Genomic DNA, 19,172 nt, shown 5'->3' with positions numbered 1-19,172 from the left:
GAGTACCGCATTGTCAGAGGGTCAGCACTGAGCGAGTACCGCACTGTTAGAGGGTCAGCACTGAGGGAGTACCGCATTATCAGAGGGTCAGTACTGAGGGAGTACCGCATTGTCAGAGGGGCAGCACTGAGGGAGTACCGCATTGTCAGAGGGTCAGTACTGAGGGAGTGCTGCACTGTCAGAGGGTCAGCACTGAGGGAGTGCCGCACTGTCAGAGGGTCAGCACTGAGGGAGTACCGCATTGTCAGAGGGGCAGCACTGAGGGAGTACCGCACTGTCAGAGGGTCAGCACTGAGGGAGTACCGCATTGTCAGAGGGGCAGCACTGAGGGATAGGGTTTGATTGAATGGTGATGTAATGATGTGGTATGAGTGTCTCTGTGATGCGAAATGGGGGGGGCGATTCTCCCATCGCGACCCGCAACTTTTCTGGCGTGTAGGGCTGGGAGATGCACATCGCCAGCCTTTTTCTGGGATTTGCGCATACGTCGGGAACACATGCGCATCTCCCAGAGCCAAAGAACAGTCGGAGACCAGACCACGCTGGAAATCTTTTTTTAGTTTATTTTAAATATGTTTTAAATTTCATTATCGGGACCTTGCTGGTCCCGATTGAATCTCCCACCCCGCCAGGAGTACTTCATTCCAGCGGGTTCAGACTAGCTCCCCACATTCAGGGAACTAGCGGGAGACCCCGCCGGAATGAAGGGGGGCGCCGCCGAGAGAGTCAGGTGTCAGGGGGGTGGTGCCCCCTGGGCATGGGCACCCTGGCAGTGCCCAAGGGGCAAACTGCCCATGCCCAGGGGCACCTTGCCACTGGCCATCGGGCATCAGGCAGTGCCAAGGAGGTGGGGCCTGTGGGCGGGGCCTAGGGGTGATCAGTGGGGGTGTCGCTGCCATTCTGCTTTGGGATCGGTCTGGGATGGAGGGAGGGTAGCGATTGGGCGGGCTTGGGGGGGTTGTGGGTGATCTGCCAGGAGGGTTCAGGGGGACTGCCTCCCGGTTGGGGGGGGGTTCTGACCCCAAGGGGGTCAGCGGCAGCGGGGGGTCTGTCAGTGTGTGGAGGGAGGTGGGGGGATCACCACTGCTGGGGGGTGTGGGTTGGACATCTGGGCGCTCCGGCGTGGGGTGGGGTGGGGGCAGTCAGGGCTGGACCCGGCATTGTTTTGGGGGCCGCGTAGGGTGGGCTGGAGGGGAGGCACTGCGGGGATCCCGGGCTGGCCAGCGATTGAGCTGGGCAACAAACGGGGAGACTGACAGATCGGGGCCACTGAGCACGCGCAGAGCTCAAGCACTGTCAGACTCCGGCGCGAATAGGCCCTGCCCCCCACTGAGTTTTTAATGAGATTCACGACTGGGACCTTTGCAGTTCTCAGAATGCGGAGGTTCGGGTGAGAAGCTGAACTGACAAAACAGTCAGGATCTAGAACAGTTTTCTCACCAATTCAGCACTTTTGGAAGAATCGCCCCCAAGCTTTCTTTGCCACGCAGACTGTAGACACCAATGATCACATGATTGATTTAACCTTTGACACACAAGGACCTCTGGAACTCAAGCTAAATCTCCCATTGGTTGCAGCTAATATTTGAAGCAATTCCTCGAGGCATCACGGGAGATATTTCGATCGACGATGTGAGTGTTGTGGGAGGTGCGTGTGAAGCTGAGGAAATGTGCTCCTTCGAAGCTAATTCCTGTCAGTACACATCGACAGGAATGCAGAGGTGGCAGCGGCTGTCTGGAGACCGAGAGAACAGCTCCAACAGGCCAGTCACTGACCATACAACAGAGACCACTCAAGGTGAAGACACATTACTCAGAACATCACCCTCGTCTTCCTCATTCTTCCATTCTAACTCTTACATTTTCTAATTAAATCAAAGCTTCAAGCACAAATTACAGTACAGAAGATCACACACTGTCCTCCCACAATCTGAGACACTGGGTCACACTGTCCTCCCTCTGGGACACAATGTCACACACTATCCTTTCACACTCTGGGACACTGGGTCACACCTGTCCTTTCACACTCTGGCACTTGGGGTCACTCTGTCCTTTCACATTCTGGGACACTGGGTCACTCTGTCCTCTCTCTGGGACACTGGGTCACACACAGTCCTTTCACACTCTGGGACATGGGGTCACACACTGTCCTTTCACACTCTGGGGCACTGGGTGACACACTGTCCTTTCACACTCTGGCACTTGGGGTCACTCTGTCCTCTCTCTGGGACACTGGGTCACACACAGTCCTTTCACACTCTGGGACATGGGGTCACACACTGTCCTTTCACACTCTGGGGCACTGGGTGACACACTGTCCTTTCACACTCTGGGACATTGGGGGTCACACTGTCCTCCCTCTGGGACACTGCGTCACACACTGTCCTTTCACACTCTGGGACACTGGGTCACACACTGTCCTCCCTCTGGGACACTGCGTCACACACTGTCCTTTCACACTCTGGGGCATTGGGTCACACACTGTCCTTTCACACTCTGCGACATGGGGTCACACACTGTCCTTTCACACTCTGGGGCACTGGGTCACACACTGTCCTTTCACACACTGGGTCACATCTGTCCTTTCACACTCTGGGACACTGGGTCACACACTGTCCTTGCACACTCTGGGACACTGGGTCACACACTGTCCTTTCACACTCTGGAACACTGGGTCACACACTGTCCTTTCACACTCTGGGACACTGGGTCACACACTGTCCTTTCACACTCTGGGACACTGGGTCACACACTGTCCTTTCACACTCTGGGACACTGGGTCACACACTGTCCTTTCACACTCTGGGACACTGGGTCACACACTGTCCTTTCACACTCTGGGACACTGGGTCACACAGTATTCTCTCACACTCTGGGACACTGGGTCACACACTGTCCTGTCACACTCTGGGACACTGGGTCACACACTGTCCTGTCACACTCTGGGACACTGGGTCACACACTGTCCTTTCACACTCTGGGACATGGGGTCACACACTGTCCTCCCTCACTCTGGGACACTGGGTCACACACTGTCCTTTCACATACTGGGACACTGGGTCTCAACTGTGCTTGCACACTCTGGGACACTGGGTCACACACTGTCCTTTCACACTCTGGAACACTGGGTCACACACTGTCCTCCCTCTGGGTCACACACTGTCCTTTCACATTCTGGGACGCTGGGTCACGCACTGTCCTCCCACACTTGGACACTGGGTCACACAGTGTTCTCTCACACTCTGGGATACAGGGTCACACAGTGTTCTCTCACACTCTGGGACACACACTGTTCTTTCACACTCTTGGACACTGGGTCACACACTGTCCTTTCACACTCTGGGACATGGGGTCACACACTGTCCTCCCTCACTCTGGGACACTGGGTCACACACTGTCCTTTCACATTCTGGGACAGTGGGTTTCAACTGTCCTTGCACACTCTGGGACACTGGGTAACACACTGTCCTCCCTCATTCTGGGACACTGGGTCACACAGTGTCCTTTCGCACTCTGGGACACACAGGGTCCTCTCGCACTCTGGGACACTGGGTCACGCAGTGTCCTCCCACATTCTGGGACACAGGGTCACACAGTGTCCTCTCACGCTCTGGGACACTGGGTCACACAGTGTCCTCTCACGCTCTGGGACAGTGGGTCACACAGTGTCCTCTCACACTCTGGGACACTGGGTCACAGGGTCCTCTCACACTCTGGGACACTGGGTCACACACTGTCTTCCCACACTCTGGGACCTGGGTCACACACTGTCCTTGCACACTCAGGGACGTTGGGTCACACACTGTCTTCCCACACTCTGGGACACTGGGTCACACACTGTCTTCCCACACTCTGGGACCTGGGTCACACACTGTCCTCCCACACTCTGGGACGTTGGGTCACACACTGTCCTTGCACACTCTGGAGCACTGGGTAACATAGTCTCCTCTCACACAAAGAACAAAGGAAATTACAGCACAGGAACTGGCCCTTCGGCCTTCTGTCCTGCACCGACCATGCTGCCTGACTTAACTAAAACCCCCTACGCTTCCGGGGACCATATCCCTCTATTCCCATCTCATTCATGTACTTGTCAAGATGCCCCTTAATAGTCACTACCGTATCTGCTTCCACTACCTCCCCTGGCAACGAGTTCCAGGCACCCATCACTCTCTGTGCAAAATATCTGCCTCGTACATCTCTTTTAAAACTTGCCCCTCGCACCTCAAACCTATGCACCCTAGTAATTGACTCTTCTACCCTGGGAAAAAGCTTCTGACTATCCACTCTGTCCATGCCTCTCATAATCTTGCAGACTTCTATCAGGTCTCCCCTCAACCTCCGTCGCTCCAGTGAGAACAAGCCAAGTTTCTCCAACCTCTCCTCATAGCTAATGCCCTCCATACCAGGCAACATCCTGGTAAATCTTTTCTGTATCCTCTCCAAAGCCTCCACATCCTCCTGGTAGTGTGGCGACCAGAATTGAACACTATATTTCAAGTGCGGCCTAACTAAGGTTCTATAAAGCGGCAACATGACTTGCCAATTTTTAAACTCAATACCCCAGCCGATGAAGGCAAGCAGGTATGCCTTCTTGACTACCTTCTCCACCTGCAAGAAGGTATGCCTTCTTGACTACCTTCTCCACCTGCATTGCCACTTTCTGTGGCCTGTGTACCTGTACACCCAGATTCCTTTGCCTATCAATACTCCTAAGGGTTCTGCCATTTACTGTATATTTCCTATCTGTATTAGACCTTCCAAAATGCATTACCTCACATTTGTCCGGATTAAACTCCATCTGCCATCTCTCCGCCCAAGTCTCCAACCGATCTATATCCTGCTGTATCCTCTGATGGTCATCGCTATCCGCAAATCCACCAACCTTTGTGTCGTCCGCAAACTTACTAATCAATCCAGTTACATTTTCCTCCAAATCATTTATATATATTCCAAACAGCAAAGGTCCCAGCACTGATCCCTGAGGAACACCACTTGTCACAGCCCTCCATTCAGAAACGCACCCTTCCACTGCTACCCTCTGTCTTCTTTGACCGAGCCAGTTCTGTATCCACCTTGCCAGCTCACCTCTGATCCCATGCAACTTTACCTTCTGCACCAGTCTGCCATGAGGGACCTTGTCAAAGGCCTTACTGAAGTCCATGTAGACAACATCCAATGCCCTACCCTCATCAATCATCTTCGTCACTTCCTCGAAAAACTCGATCAAGTTCATGAGACACGACCTCCCCTTCACAAAACCATGTTGCCTCTCACTAGTACGTCTACTTATTTCCAAGTGGGAATAAATCCTGTCTCGAAGAATCCTCTCCAATAATTTCCCTACCACTGATGTAAGGCTCACCGGCCTGTAATTACCTGGATTATTCTTGCTACCCTTCTTAAACAAAGGAACAACATTGGCTATTCTCCAATCCTCTGGGACCTCCCCTGTAAGAGTTTTAACAACACCAGGTTAAAGTCCAACAGGTTTATTTGGTAGCAATTACCATTAGCTTTCGGAGCGCTGCTCCTTCGTCAGATGATCATGACGAAGGAGCAGCGCTCCTAAAGCTAATGGTATTTGCTACCAAATAAACCTGTTGGACTTTAACCTGGTGTTGTTAAAACTCTTACTGTGTTCACCCCAGTCCAACGCCAGCATCTCCACATCATGACCTCTCCTGTAGCCAGTGAGGATACAAAGATTTCTCTCAAGGCCCCAGCAATTTCCCCTCTTGCCTCTCTCAATATTCTGGGGTATATCCCATCAGGCCCTGGAGACTTGTCTACCTTGATGTTTCTCAAGAACCCCAATACCTCCTCCTTTTTGATCTCAACATGACTTAAACTATCCACACATCCTTTCCCAGACTCATCATCCACCAAGTCCTTCTCTTTGGTGAATACTGACGCAAAGTACTCATTTAATAATTAGCCCATTTCCTCTGGCTCCACACATAGATTTCCTCCCTTGTCCTTGAGTGGGCCAACTCTCTCCCTGGCTACCCTCTTGCTCTTTATATATGTGTAAAAAGCCTTGGGATTTTTGTTAATCCTGCTGGCCAATGCTTTTTCATGACCCTTTTTGGCACTTCTTACTCCTTGCTTAAGTTTCTTTCTACACGCTGGGACACTGGGTCAGACACTGTCCTTTCATACTCTGGGACACTGGGTCAGACACTGCCCTTTCACACTGTGGGACACTGGGTCACACAGTGTCCTCTCACACTCTGGGTGTCCTCTCACACTCTGGGACACTGGGTCACACACTGTCCTCTCACACTCTGGGACACTGGGTCACACAGTGCCCTCTCACACTCTGGGACACTGGGTCACACAGTGTCCTCTCACACTCTGGGACACTGGGTCACACAGTGTCCTCTCACACTCTGGGACACTGGGTCACACAGTGTCCTCTCACACTCTGGGACGCTGGGTCACACAGTGTCCTCTCACACTCTGGGACACTGGGTCACACACTGTCCTCCCACACTCTGGGACACTGGGTCACACACTGTCCTTGCACAATCTGGGTCAGATTGTTCATATTCTGGAGTTTGGCTGATGGTGATTTGTGTGTGTTGTTTCCAGGACACTTCATGCTTGCTGATACCAGTCATGCGGTTCTTCCAATCAGGAAGGCCGTGCTCCTGGTCTCACCGCTTCATGAGTCACGGGATTCTGGAGTTTGTCTGCAATTCTGGTTGCAGATGAATGGCGAGAGTCCAGGTAACAGCTTTACATTTTGTCTGCTCAGAGACCCGACCCTCTGCAATGTGACCTCTCCATGTGCAAGGCCAGCAACTCCATTCAGTGCCGTGTGACTGCACCTACTGTAGTGCTAGCGCTCTTGACTTTAGCTTATTCCAGAGACAGTATTGAGCTCCCTCCTCAGGGGGTCAGATGCATCAGAAAGTGTACTGATGCTGCACGGCGAGTGACCTCACGGCATGCTAACATGTCCAATTTGTAACTCCCGGAGAGTCACAATGTCTGCAGCATCTTATCAAACTGATTCCCCGGGATAATCGGGTCTCTCGCGCGGTTCAGACACTCTGAGACAGCAGGGTCCTTCTCCAAACACACAGTTCCTGTTCTCAGTGCCATTCTCAGGGCCTCTCAGTGATGTTAGCTCCAGGTCTGTGTGGGGAAACCTTTGTGACTTTGGCACCTTGTCAATTGCATGGGAAGAGGTAACGGGGCCAGTGAAGCCCAGAATAGGCAGCTTATGTCATTCTCATTGATTCTGGTTGCTTGTGGGCCTGAAGGAGCAGGAGTAACCATCGGCCTCCCTCCAGCAGGCCTTCCCTGGTTCTGACTTCCCACCCCCAGACCCAGATTCCCGCCTTGACACCCCCTCCCCCAGCCCGGAGGTGTATCTGAGAGCCTGGCCAAGGGCCTGAGGTTGGAGATACTGACCTTCCTGCCACCCACAATCACATTCATGTCCTCTGATCCGCTCAGAGTCATACAGTAAGGAAGAGGCTCTGCACTGACAAAATGACACTAAACCTACACTAATTCCATTTTCCAGCACTTGGCCCATATCCTCGAATAGAACATAGAACAGTACAGCACAGAACAGGCCCTTCAGCCCACGATGTTGTGCCGAGCTTTATCTGAAACCAAGATCAAGCTATCCCACTCCCTATCATCCTGGTGTGCTCCATGTGCCGATCCAATAACCGCTTAAATGTTCCTAAAGTGTCTGACTCCACTATCACAGCAGGCAGTCCATTCCACACCCCAACCACTCTCTGCGTAAAGAACCGTCGAATGTTATGACATTTCACATGCTCATCCACGTACTTGTTAAAAGTTGTGAGGTTTCATAGATAGAATCATCATAGAATGATAGAATATGATAGAATCATCATAGAGACTCTGCCTCTGTTACCCTCGCAGGCAGTGCATTCCAGATTCACACCACTCTCTGGGTGAAAAAGGTTTTCTTCAAATCCCCTCTAAACCTCCTGCCCCTCACCTTAAAACTATGTCCCCTTGTTATTGACCCTTCAACGAAGGGAACTGCTGTCCCCATCAAACAGTCCCAGGACAGATATAGCACAGGGTTAGATACAAAGTAAACTTCTTGTCCACTGTCTCCATCAGGCATTCCCAGGACAGGTACAACACGGGGTTAGATACAGAGTTAGAACTACTGCCTGATGTTGAAATATTGATTGTTTCCTGCTTGGATTTGAGTGTCTAGTCGGGAATCTGTGTCGACACACTGCATTCTGTCTAAGAGTGAATATAGTGATCAATGCTAGTGTCAATCTCCCCACACTCAGATCTTTATTTTGTCATAGGAACTCTGACCATTTATGTGGAAGGAGAGAGAGAGCAGAGAGAGAAGGTGTGGAGTAGCAGTATGAGCCAGGGGCTGACATGGAGTCTCATCAGAGTCAACATTCACACAGCACACAACTGGAAGGTGATGCCCTCTGACCTCTGCCCTCAACACACTGCTGCTAACACCCCAATAGCCTATGTGCGAGCACACTTCCCGATGTATTAGCTGACAATTCACTTGGCAACCTTGCAAATAGTTCAAAAGAGCTTTTGTAACCAGGAATGAACCTGAGTGTGGGCCTGTGATACCTGGGAACGGTAAGATTGCAATCGCTGGAGGAGATAGGCTCAGTAAGAAGTCACATGACACGAGATTAAAGTCCAACAGGTTTATTTGGTGGCAAAAGCCACTAGCTTTCGGAGCGCTGCCCCTTCGTCTGGAGACAGGCTCGTCAGCACTGTCTGCTCAGTCCCACATGGATCCAGCAGCGAATATCTTTCACAGTATTCCCAATCTCCCGGCTATTCTCAGCAGAAAGAGTTCTTCCACAAAATGTGAGAGTTTAGTTTCACTATTCAGTTTAATTTAAATGGATGTTGGGGAGTTTAATCAGGAATCATCCTGCTGTCTGTGTCCATTTCCAACTGTCACACACTACTGCAGCCCGAGCAGCACTCCCTCAGTGAGTCACCAACTGTCACACTCTACTGCAGCCCGAGCAGCACTCCCTCACTGAGTCACCAACTGTCACACTCTACTGCAGCCCGAGCAGCACTCCCTCACTGAGTCACCAACTGTCACACTCTACTGCAGCCCGAGCAGCACTCCCTCAGTGAGACACCAACTGTCACACTCTACTGCAGCCCGAGCAGCACTCCCTCACTGAGTCACCAACTGTCACACTCTACTGCAGCCCGAGCAGCACTCCCTCACTGAGACACCAACTGTCACACTCTCCTGCAGCCCGAGCAGCACTCCCTCAGTGAGTCACCAACTGTCACACTCTACTGCAGCCCGAGTAGCACTCCCTCTCTGAGTCACCAACTGTCACACTCTACTGCAGCCCGAGCAACACTCCCTCACTGAGTCACCAACTGTCACACTCTCCTGCAGCCCGAGCAGCACTCCCTCAGTGAGACACCAACTGTCACACTCTACTGCAGCCCGAGCAGCACTCCCTCAGTGAGTCACCAACTGTCACACTCTACTGCAGCCCGAGCAGCACTCCCTCAGTGAGACACCAACTGTCACACTCTACTGCAGCCCGAGCAACACTCCCTCACTGAGACACCAACTGTCACACTCTACTGCAGCCCGAGCAGCACTCCCTCACTGAGACAGCAACTGTCACACTCTACTGCAGACCGAGCAGCACTCCCTCACTGAGACAGCAACTGTCACACTCTACTGCAGCCCGAGCAGCACTCCCTCACTGAGACACCAACTGTCACACTCTCATGCAGCCCGAGCAGCACTCCCTCAGTGAGACACGAACTGTCACACTCTACTGCAGCCCGAGCAGCACTCCCTCACTGAGACACCAACTGTCACACTCTACTGCAGCCCGAGCAGCACTCCCTCACTGAGACACCAACTGTCACACTCTACTGCTGCCCGAGCAGCACTCCCTCACTGAGACACCAACTGTCACACTCTACTGCAGCCCGAGCAGCACTCCGTCACTGAGACACCAACTGTCACACTCTACTGCAGCCCGAGCAACACTCCCTCACTGAGACAGCAACTGTCACACTCTACTGCAGCCCGAGCAGCACTCCCTCACTGAGACACCAACGTTCACACTCTACTGCAGCCCGAGCAGCACTCCCTCAGTGAGACACCAACTGTCACACTCTACTGCAGCCCGAGCAACACTCCCTCAGTGAGTCACCAACTGTCACACTCTCCTGCAGCCCGAGCAGCACTCCCTCAGTGGGACACCAAGTGTCACACTCTACTGCAGCCCGAGCAGCACTCCCTCACTGAGTCACCAACTGTCACACTCTCCTGCAGCCCGAGCAGCACTCCCTCACTGAGACACCAACTGTCACACTCAACTGCAGCCCGAGCAGCACTCCCTCAGTGAGATACCAACTGTCGCACTCTACTGCAGCCCGAGCAACACTCTCTCACTGAGACACCAACTGTCACACTCTACTGCAGCCCGAGCAGCACTCCCACAGTGAGACACCAACTGTCACACTCTACTGCAGCCCGAGCAACACTCCCTCAGTCAGACACCAACTGTCACACTCTACTGCAGCCCGAGCAACACTCCCTCAGTCAGACACCAACTGTCACACTCTACTGCAGCCCGAGCAACACTGCCTCAGTCAGACACCAACTGTCACACTCTACTGCAGCCCGAGCAACACTCCCTCACTGAGACACCAACTGTCACACTCTCCTGCAGCCCGAGCAGCACTCCCTCACTGAGACACCAACTGTCACACTCTACTGCAGCCCGAGCAACACTCCCTCAGTGAGTCACCAACTGTCACACTCTACTGCAGCCCGAGCAACACTCCCTCAGTCAGACACCAACTGTCACACTCTACTGCAGCCCGAGCAACACTCTCTCACTGAGACACCAACTGTCACACTCTACTGCAGCCCGAGCAACACTCCCTCAGTGAGTCACCAACTGTCACACTCTACTGCAGCCCGAGCAGCACTCCCTCAGTGAGACACCAACTGTCACACTCTACTGCAGCCCGAGCAGCACTCCCTCACTGAGACACCAACTGTCACACTCTACTGCAGCCCGAGCAGCACTCCCTCACTGAGACACCAACTGTCACACTCTCCTGCAGCCCGAGCAGCACTCCCTCACTGAGACACCAACTGTCACACTCTACTGCAGCCCGAGCAGCACTCCCTCACTGAGACACCAACTGTCACACTCTACTGCAGCCCGAGCAGCACTCCCTCACTGAGACACCAACGTTCACACTCTACTGCAGCCCGAGCAGCACTCCCTCAGTGAGACACCAACTGTCACACTCTACTGCAGCCCGAGCAGCACTCCCTCACTGAGACACCAACTGTCACACTCTACTGCAGCCCGAGCAGCACTCTCTCACTGAGACAGCAACTGCCACACTCTACTGCAGCCCGAGCAACACTCTCTCACTGAGACACCAACTATCACACTCTACTGCAGCCCGAGCAGCACTCCCTCAGTGAGTCACCAACTGTCACACTCTACTGCAGCCCGAGCAGCACTCCCTCACTGAGTCACCAACTGTCACACTCTCCTGCAGCCCGAGCAGCACTCCCTCACTGAGTCACCAACTGTCACACTCAACTGCAGCCCGAGCAGCACTCCCTCAGTGAGACACCAACTGTCACACTCAACTGCAGCCCGAGCAGCACTCCCTCAGTGAGACACCAACTGTCACACTCAACTGCAGCCCGAGCAGCACTCCCTCAGTGAGATACCAACTGTCGCACTCTACTGCAGCCCGAGCAACACTCCCTCACTGAGACACCAACTGTCACACTCTACTGCAGCCCGAGCAGCACTCTCTCACTGAGACACCAACTGTCACACTCTACTGCAGCCCGAGCAGCACTCCCTCAGTGAGTCACCAACTGTCACACTCTACTGCAGCCCGAGCAGCACTCCCACAGTGAGACACCAACTGTCACACTCTACTGCAGCCCGAGCAACATTCCCTCAGTCAGACACCAACTGTCACACTCTACTGCAGCCCGAGCAACACTCTCTCACTGAGACACCAACTGTCACACTCTACTGCAGCCCGAGCAACACTCCCTCACTGAGACACCAACTGTCACACTCTCCTGCAGCCCGAGCAGCACTCCCTCAGTGAGATACCAACTGTCGCACTCTACTGCAGCCCGAGCAACACTCCCTCAATGAGTCACCAACTGTCACACTCTACTGCAGACCGAGCAGCACTCCCTCAGTGAGACACCAACTGTCACACTCTACTGCAGCCCGAGCAGCACTCCCTCAGTGAGACACCAGCTGTCACACTCTACTGCAGCCCGAGCAACACTCCCTCACTGAGTCACGAACTGTCACACTCTCCTGCAGCCCGAGCAACACTCCCTCACTGAGACACCAACTGTCACACTCTCCTGCAGCCCGAGCAGCACTCCCTCACTGAGACATGAACTGTCACACTCTACTGCAGCCCGAGCAACACTCCCTCACTGAGACACGAACTGTCACACTCTCCTGCAGCCCGAGCAACACTCCCTCACTGAGACACCAACTGTAACACTCTACTGCAGCCCGAGCAACACTCTCTCACTGAGACACCAACTGTCACACTCTACTGCTGCCCGAGCAGCACTCCCTCACTGAGTCACCAACTGTCAGACTCTACTGCAGCCCGAGCAGCACTCCCTCAGTGAGTCACCAACTGTCAGACTCTACTGCAGCCCGAGCAGCACTCCCACAGTGAGTCACCAACTGTCAGACTCTACTGCAGCCCGAGCAGCACTCCCTCAGTGAGTCACCAACTGTCAGACTCTACTGCAGCCCGAGCAGCACTCCCTCACTGAGACAGCAACTGTCACACTCTACTGCAGCCCGAGCAACACTCCCTCACTGAGTCACCAACTGTCACACTCTCCTGCAGCCCGAGCAGCACTCCCTCAGTGAGGCACCAACTGTCACACTCAACTGCAGCCCGAGCAGCACTCCCTCAGTGAGACACCAACTGTCGCACTCTACTGCAGCCCGAGCAGCACTCCCTCAGTGAGATACCAACTGTCGCACTCTACTGCAGCCCGAGCAACACTCTCTCACTGAGTCACCAACTGTCACACTCTACTGCAGCCCGAGCAGCACTCCCTCACTGAGTCACCAACTGTCACACTCTACTGCAGCCCGAGCAGCACTCCCTCAGTGAGATACCAACTGTAACACTCTACTGCAGCCCGAGCAACACTCTCTCACTGAGTCACCAACTGTCACACTCTACTGCAGCCCGAGCAGCACTCCCTCAGTGAGTCACCAACTGTCACACTCTACTGCAGCCCGAGCAGCACTCCCACAGTGAGACACCAACTGTCACACTCTACTGCAGCCCGAGCAGCACTCCCTCACTGAGACATGAACTGTCACACTCTACTGCAGCCCGAGCAACACTCCCTCACTGAGACACGAACTGTCACACTCTCCTGCAGCCCGAGCAACACTCCCTCACTGAGACACCAACTGTAACACTCTACTGCAGCCCGAGCAACACTCTCTCACTGAGACACCAACTGTCACACTCTACTGCTGCCCGAGCAGCACTCCCTCACTGAGTCACCAACTGTCAGACTCTACTGCAGCCCGAGCAGCACTCCCTCAGTGAGTCACCAACTGTCAGACTCTACTGCAGCCCGAGCAGCACTCCCTCACTGAGACAGCAACTGTCACACTCTACTGCAGCCCGAGCAACACTCCCTCACTGAGTCACCAACTGTCACACTCTCCTGCAGCCCGAGCATCACTCCCTCAGTGAGGCACCAACTGTCACACTCAACTGCAGCCCGAGCAGCACTCCCTCAGTGAGACACCAACTGTCGCACTCTACTGCAGCCCGAGCAGCACTCCCTCAGTGAGATACCAACTGTCGCACTCTACTGCAGCCCGAGCAACACTCTCTCACTGAGTCACCAACTGTCACACTCTACTGCAGCCCGAGCAGCACTCCCTCAGTGAGTCACCAACTGTCACACTCTACTGCAGCCCGAGCAGCACTCCCACAGTGAGACACCAACTGTCACACTCTACTGCAGCCCGAGCAACACTCCCTCAGTCAGACACCAACTGTCACACTCTACTGCAGCCCGAGCAACAATCTCTCACTGAGACACCAACTGTCACACTCTACTGCAGCCCGAGCAACACTCCCTCACTGAGACACCAACTGTCACACTCTCCTGCAGCCCGAGCTGCACTCCCTCAATGAGTCACCAACTGTCACACTCTACTGCAGACCGAGCAGCACTCCCTCACTGAGTCACGAACTGTCACACTCTCCTGCAGCCCGAGCAACACTCCCTCACTGAGACACCAACTGTCACACTCTACTGCAGCCCGAGCAGCACTCCCTCACTGAGACACGAACTGTCACACTCTACTGCAGCCCGAGCAACACTCCCTCACTGAGACACGAACTGTCACACTCTCCTGCAGCCCGAGCAACACTCCCTCACTGAGACACCAACTGTAACACTCTACTGCAGCCCGAGCAACACTCTCTCACTGAGACACCAACTGTCACACTCTACTGCTGCCCGAGCAGCACTCCCTCACTGAGTCACCAACTGTCAGACTCTACTGCAGCCCGAGCAGCACTCCCTCACTGAGACACCAACTGTCACACTCTACTGCAGCCCGAGCAGCACTCCCTCACTGAGACACCCACTGTCACACTCTACTGCAGCCCGAGCAGCACTCCCTCACTGAGACACCAACTGTCACACTCTACTGCAGCCCGAGCAGGGCTCCCTCACTGAGTCACCAACTGTCACACTCTACTGCAGCCCGAGCAGCACTCCCTCACTGAGACACCAACTGTCACACTCTACTGCAGCCCGAGCAACACTCCGTCACTGAGACACCAAGTGTCACACTCTACTGCAGCCCGAGCAGCACTCCCTCAGTGAGACACCAACTGTCACACTCTACTGCAGCCCGAGCAGCACTCCCTCACTGAGACACCAACTATCACACTCTACTGCAGCCCGAGCAGCACTCCCTCACTGAGACACCAACTGTCACACTCGACTGCAGCCCGAGCAGCACTCCCTCAGTGAGACACCAACTGTCACACTCTACTGCAGCCCGAGCAGCACTCCCTCACTGAGACACCAACTGTCACACTCTACTGCAGCCCGAGCAACACTCCCTCACTGAGACACCAACTGTCACACTCTACTCACGCCCGAGCAACACTCCCTCAGTGAGTCACCAACTTCACACTCTACTGCAGCCCGAGCAGCACTCGCTCACTGAGACACCAACTGTCACACTCTACTCACGCCCGAGCAACACTCCCTCAGTGAGTCACCAACTTCACACTCTACTGCAGCCCGAGCAGCACTCGCTCACGGAGACACCAACTGTCACACTCTACTCAAGCCCGAGCAACACTCCCTCAGTGAGTCACCAACTTCACACTCTACTGCAGCCCGAGCAGCACTCCCTCACTGAGACACCAACTGTCACACTCTAGTCAAGCCCGAGCAACACTCCCTCAGTGAGTCACCAACTGTCACACTCTACTGCAGCCCGAGCAGCACTCCCTCACTGAGACACCAAATGTCACACTCTACTGCAGCCCGAGCAACACTCCCTCACTGAGACACCAACTGTCACACTCTACTCACGCCCGAGCAACACTCCCTCAGTGAGTCACCAACTGTCACACTCTACTGCAGCCCGAGCAGCACTCCCTCACTGAGACACCAACTGTCACACTCTACTGCAGCCCGAGCAACACTCCCTCACTGAGACACCAACTGTCACACTCTACTCACGCCCGAGCAGCACTCCCTCAGTGAGTCACCAACTTCACACTCTACTGCAGCCCGAGCAGCACTCGCTCACTGAGACACCAACTGTCACACTCTACTCAAGCCCGAGCAACACTCCCTCAGTGAGTCACCAACTTCACACTCTACTGCAGCCCGAGCAGCACTCCCTCACTGAGACACCAACTGTCACACTCTAGTCAAGCCCGAGCAACATTCCCTCAGTGAGTCACCAACTGTCACACTCTACTGCAGCCCGAGCAGCACTCCCTCACTGAGACACCAACTGTCACACTCTACTGCAGCCCGAGCAGCACTCCCTCAGTGAGACACCAACTGTCACACTCTACTGCAGCCCGAGCAACACTCCCTCACTGAGACACCAACTGTCACACTCTACTGCAGCCCGAGCAGCACTCCCTCAGTGAGACACCAACTGTCACACTCTACTGCAGCCCGAGCAGCACTCCCTCAGTGAGACACCAAGTGTCACACTCTACTGCAGCCCGAGCAGCACTCCCTCACTGAGACACCAACTATCACACTCAACTGCAGCCCGAGCAGCACTCCCTCAGTGAGACACCAACTGTCACACTCTACTGCAGCCCGAGCAGCACTCCCTCACTGAGACACCAACTATCACACTCTACTGCTGCCCGAGCAGCACTCCCTCACTGAGACACCAACTATCACACTCTACTGCAGCCCGAGCAGCACTCCCTCAGTGAGACAGCAACTGTCACACTCTATTGCAGCCCAAGCAGCACTCCCTCAGTGAGACACCAACTATCACCCTCTACTGCAGCCCGAGCAGCACTCCCTCACTGAGACACCCACTGTCACACACTACTGCAGCCCGAGCAGCACTCCCTCAGTGAGACAGCAACTGTCACACTCTACTGCAGCCCGAGAAGCACTCCCTCACTGAGACACCAACTATCACACTCCACTGCAGCCCGAGCAGCACTCCCTCACTGAGACACCAACTGTCACACTCTACTGCAGCCCGAGCAGCACTCCCTCAGTGAGACACCAACTGTCACACTCTACTGCAGCCCGAGCAACACACCCTCAGTGAGTCACCAACTGTCACACTCCACTGCAGCCCGAGCAGCAGTCCCTCACTGAGGCACCAACTGTCACACTCTACTGCAGCCCGAGCAGCACTCCCTCACTGAGGCACCAACTGACACACTCCACTGCAGCCCGAGCAGCACTCCCTCAGTGAGTCACCAACTGTCACACTCTACTGCAGCCCGAGCAGCACTCCCTCACTGAGACACCAACTGTCACACTCTACTGCAGCCCGAGCAACACTCCCTCACTGAGACACCAACTGTCACACTCTACTCACGCCCGAGCAACACTCCCTCAGTGAGTCACCAACTTCACACTCTACTGCAGCCCGAGCAGCACTCGCTCACTGAGACACCAACTGTCACACTCTACTCACGCCCGAGCAACACTCCCTCAGTGAGTCACCAACTTCACACTCTACTGCAGCCCGAGCAGCACTCGCTCACTGAGACACCAACTGTCACACTCTACTCAAGCCCGAGCAACACTCCCTCAGTGAGTCACCAACTTCACACTCTACTGCAGCCCGAGCAGCACTCCCTCACTGAGACACCAACTGTCACACTCTAGTCAAGCCCGAGCAACACTCCCTCAGTGAGTCACCAACTGTCACACTCTACTGCAGCCCGAGCAGCACTCCCTCACTGAGACACCAAATGTCACACTCTACTGCAGCCCGAGCAACACTCCCTCACTGAGACACCAACTGTCACACTCTACTCACGCCCGAGCAACACTCCCTCAGTGAGTCACCAACTTCACACTCTACTGCAGCCCGAGCAGCACTCCCTCACTGAGACACCAACTGTCACACTCTACTGCAGCCCGAGCAACACTCCCTCACTGAGACACCAACTGTCACACTCTACTCACGCCCGAGCAGCACTCCCTCAGTGAGTCACCAACTTCACACTCTACTGCAGCCCGAGCAGCACTCGCTCACTGAGACACCAACTGTCACACTCTACTCAAGCCCGAGCAACACTCCCTCAGTGAGTCACCAACTTCACACTCTACTGCAGCCCGAGCAGCACTCCCTCACTGAGACACCAACTGTCACACTCTAGTCAAGCCCGAGCAACATTCCCTCAGTGAGTCACCAACTGTCACACTCTACTGCAGCCCGAGCAGCACTCCCTCACTGAGACACCAACTGTCACACTCTACTGCAGCCCGAGCAGCACTCCCTCAGTGAGACACCAACTGTCACACTCTACTGCAGCCCGAGCAACACTCCCTCACTGAGACACCAACTGTCACACTCTACTGCAGCCCGAGCAGCACTCCCTCAGTGAGACACCAACTGTCACACTCTACTGCAGCCCGAGCAGCACTCCCTAACTGAGTCACCAACTGTCACACTCTCCTGCAGCCCGAGCAGCACGCCCTCAGTGAGACACCAACTGTCACACTCAACTGCAGCCCGAGCAGCACTCCCTCAGTGAGATACCAACTGTCGCACTCTACTGCAGCCCGAGCAACACTCTCTCGCTGAGACACCAACTGTCACACTCTACTGCAGCCCGAGCAGCACTCCCTCAGTGAGTCACCAACTGTCACACTCTACTGCAGCCCGAGCAGCACTCCCACAGTGAGACACCAACTGTCACACTCTACTGCAGCCCGAGCAACACTCCCTCAGTGAGACACCAACTGTCACACTCTACTGCAGCCCGAGCAACACTCCCTCAGTCAGACACCAACTGTCACACTCTACTGCAGCCCGAGCAACACTCTCTCACTGAGACACCAACTGTCACACTCTCCTGCAGCCCGAGCAGCACTCCCTCACTGAGACACCAACTGTCACACTCTACTGCAGACCGAGCAGCACTCCCTCAGTGAGACACCAACTGTCACACTCTACTGCAGCCCGAGCAGCACTCCCTCACTGAGACACGAACTGTCACACTCTCCTGCAGCCCGAGCAACAATCCCTCACTGAGACACCAACTGTCACACTCTACTGCAGCCCGAGCAACACTCTCTCACTGAGACACCAACTGTCACTCTCTACTGCAGCCCGAGCAACACTCCCTCACTGAGTCACCAACTGTCACACTCTACTGCAGCCCGAGCAGCACTCCCTCACTGAGACACCAACTGTCACACTCTACTGCAGACCGAGCAGCACTCCCTCAGTGAGACACCAACTGTCACACTCTACTGCAGCCCGAGCAACACTCCCTCACTGAGACACGAACTGTCACACTCTCCTGCAGCCCGAGCAACAATCCCTCACTGAGACACCAACTGTCACACTCTACTGCAGCCCGAGCAACACTCTCTCACT

At 54.5% G+C, this 19,172-nt stretch overlaps 1 protein-coding gene across 2 annotated transcripts in view; it reads left to right on the top strand.

Annotated features, from left to right (window-relative positions):
- The window catches only part of LOC144502597 (apical endosomal glycoprotein-like), a 131,021-nt gene that overhangs the window by 58,101 nt on the left and 53,748 nt on the right, over window positions 1-19,172 (top strand). For both annotated transcript variants that reach the window (XM_078226716.1, XM_078226715.1), the window contains exons 5-7: window positions 1,579-1,798; window positions 6,595-6,732; window positions 8,316-8,440. In XM_078226716.1, the coding sequence (XP_078082842.1) occupies window positions 1,579-1,798; window positions 6,595-6,732; window positions 8,316-8,440 (483 nt within the window). The remainder of the gene's footprint in view (window positions 1-1,578; window positions 1,799-6,594; window positions 6,733-8,315; window positions 8,441-19,172) is intronic.

This window comes from Mustelus asterias, chromosome 13, assembly GCF_964213995.1.
Source record: "Mustelus asterias chromosome 13, sMusAst1.hap1.1, whole genome shotgun sequence".
NCBI lineage: Eukaryota > Metazoa > Chordata > Chondrichthyes > Carcharhiniformes > Triakidae > Mustelus > Mustelus asterias.
The sequence above is the reverse complement of the archived record's forward strand: the minus strand, read 5'-3'. Positions and strand labels throughout refer to the sequence as shown.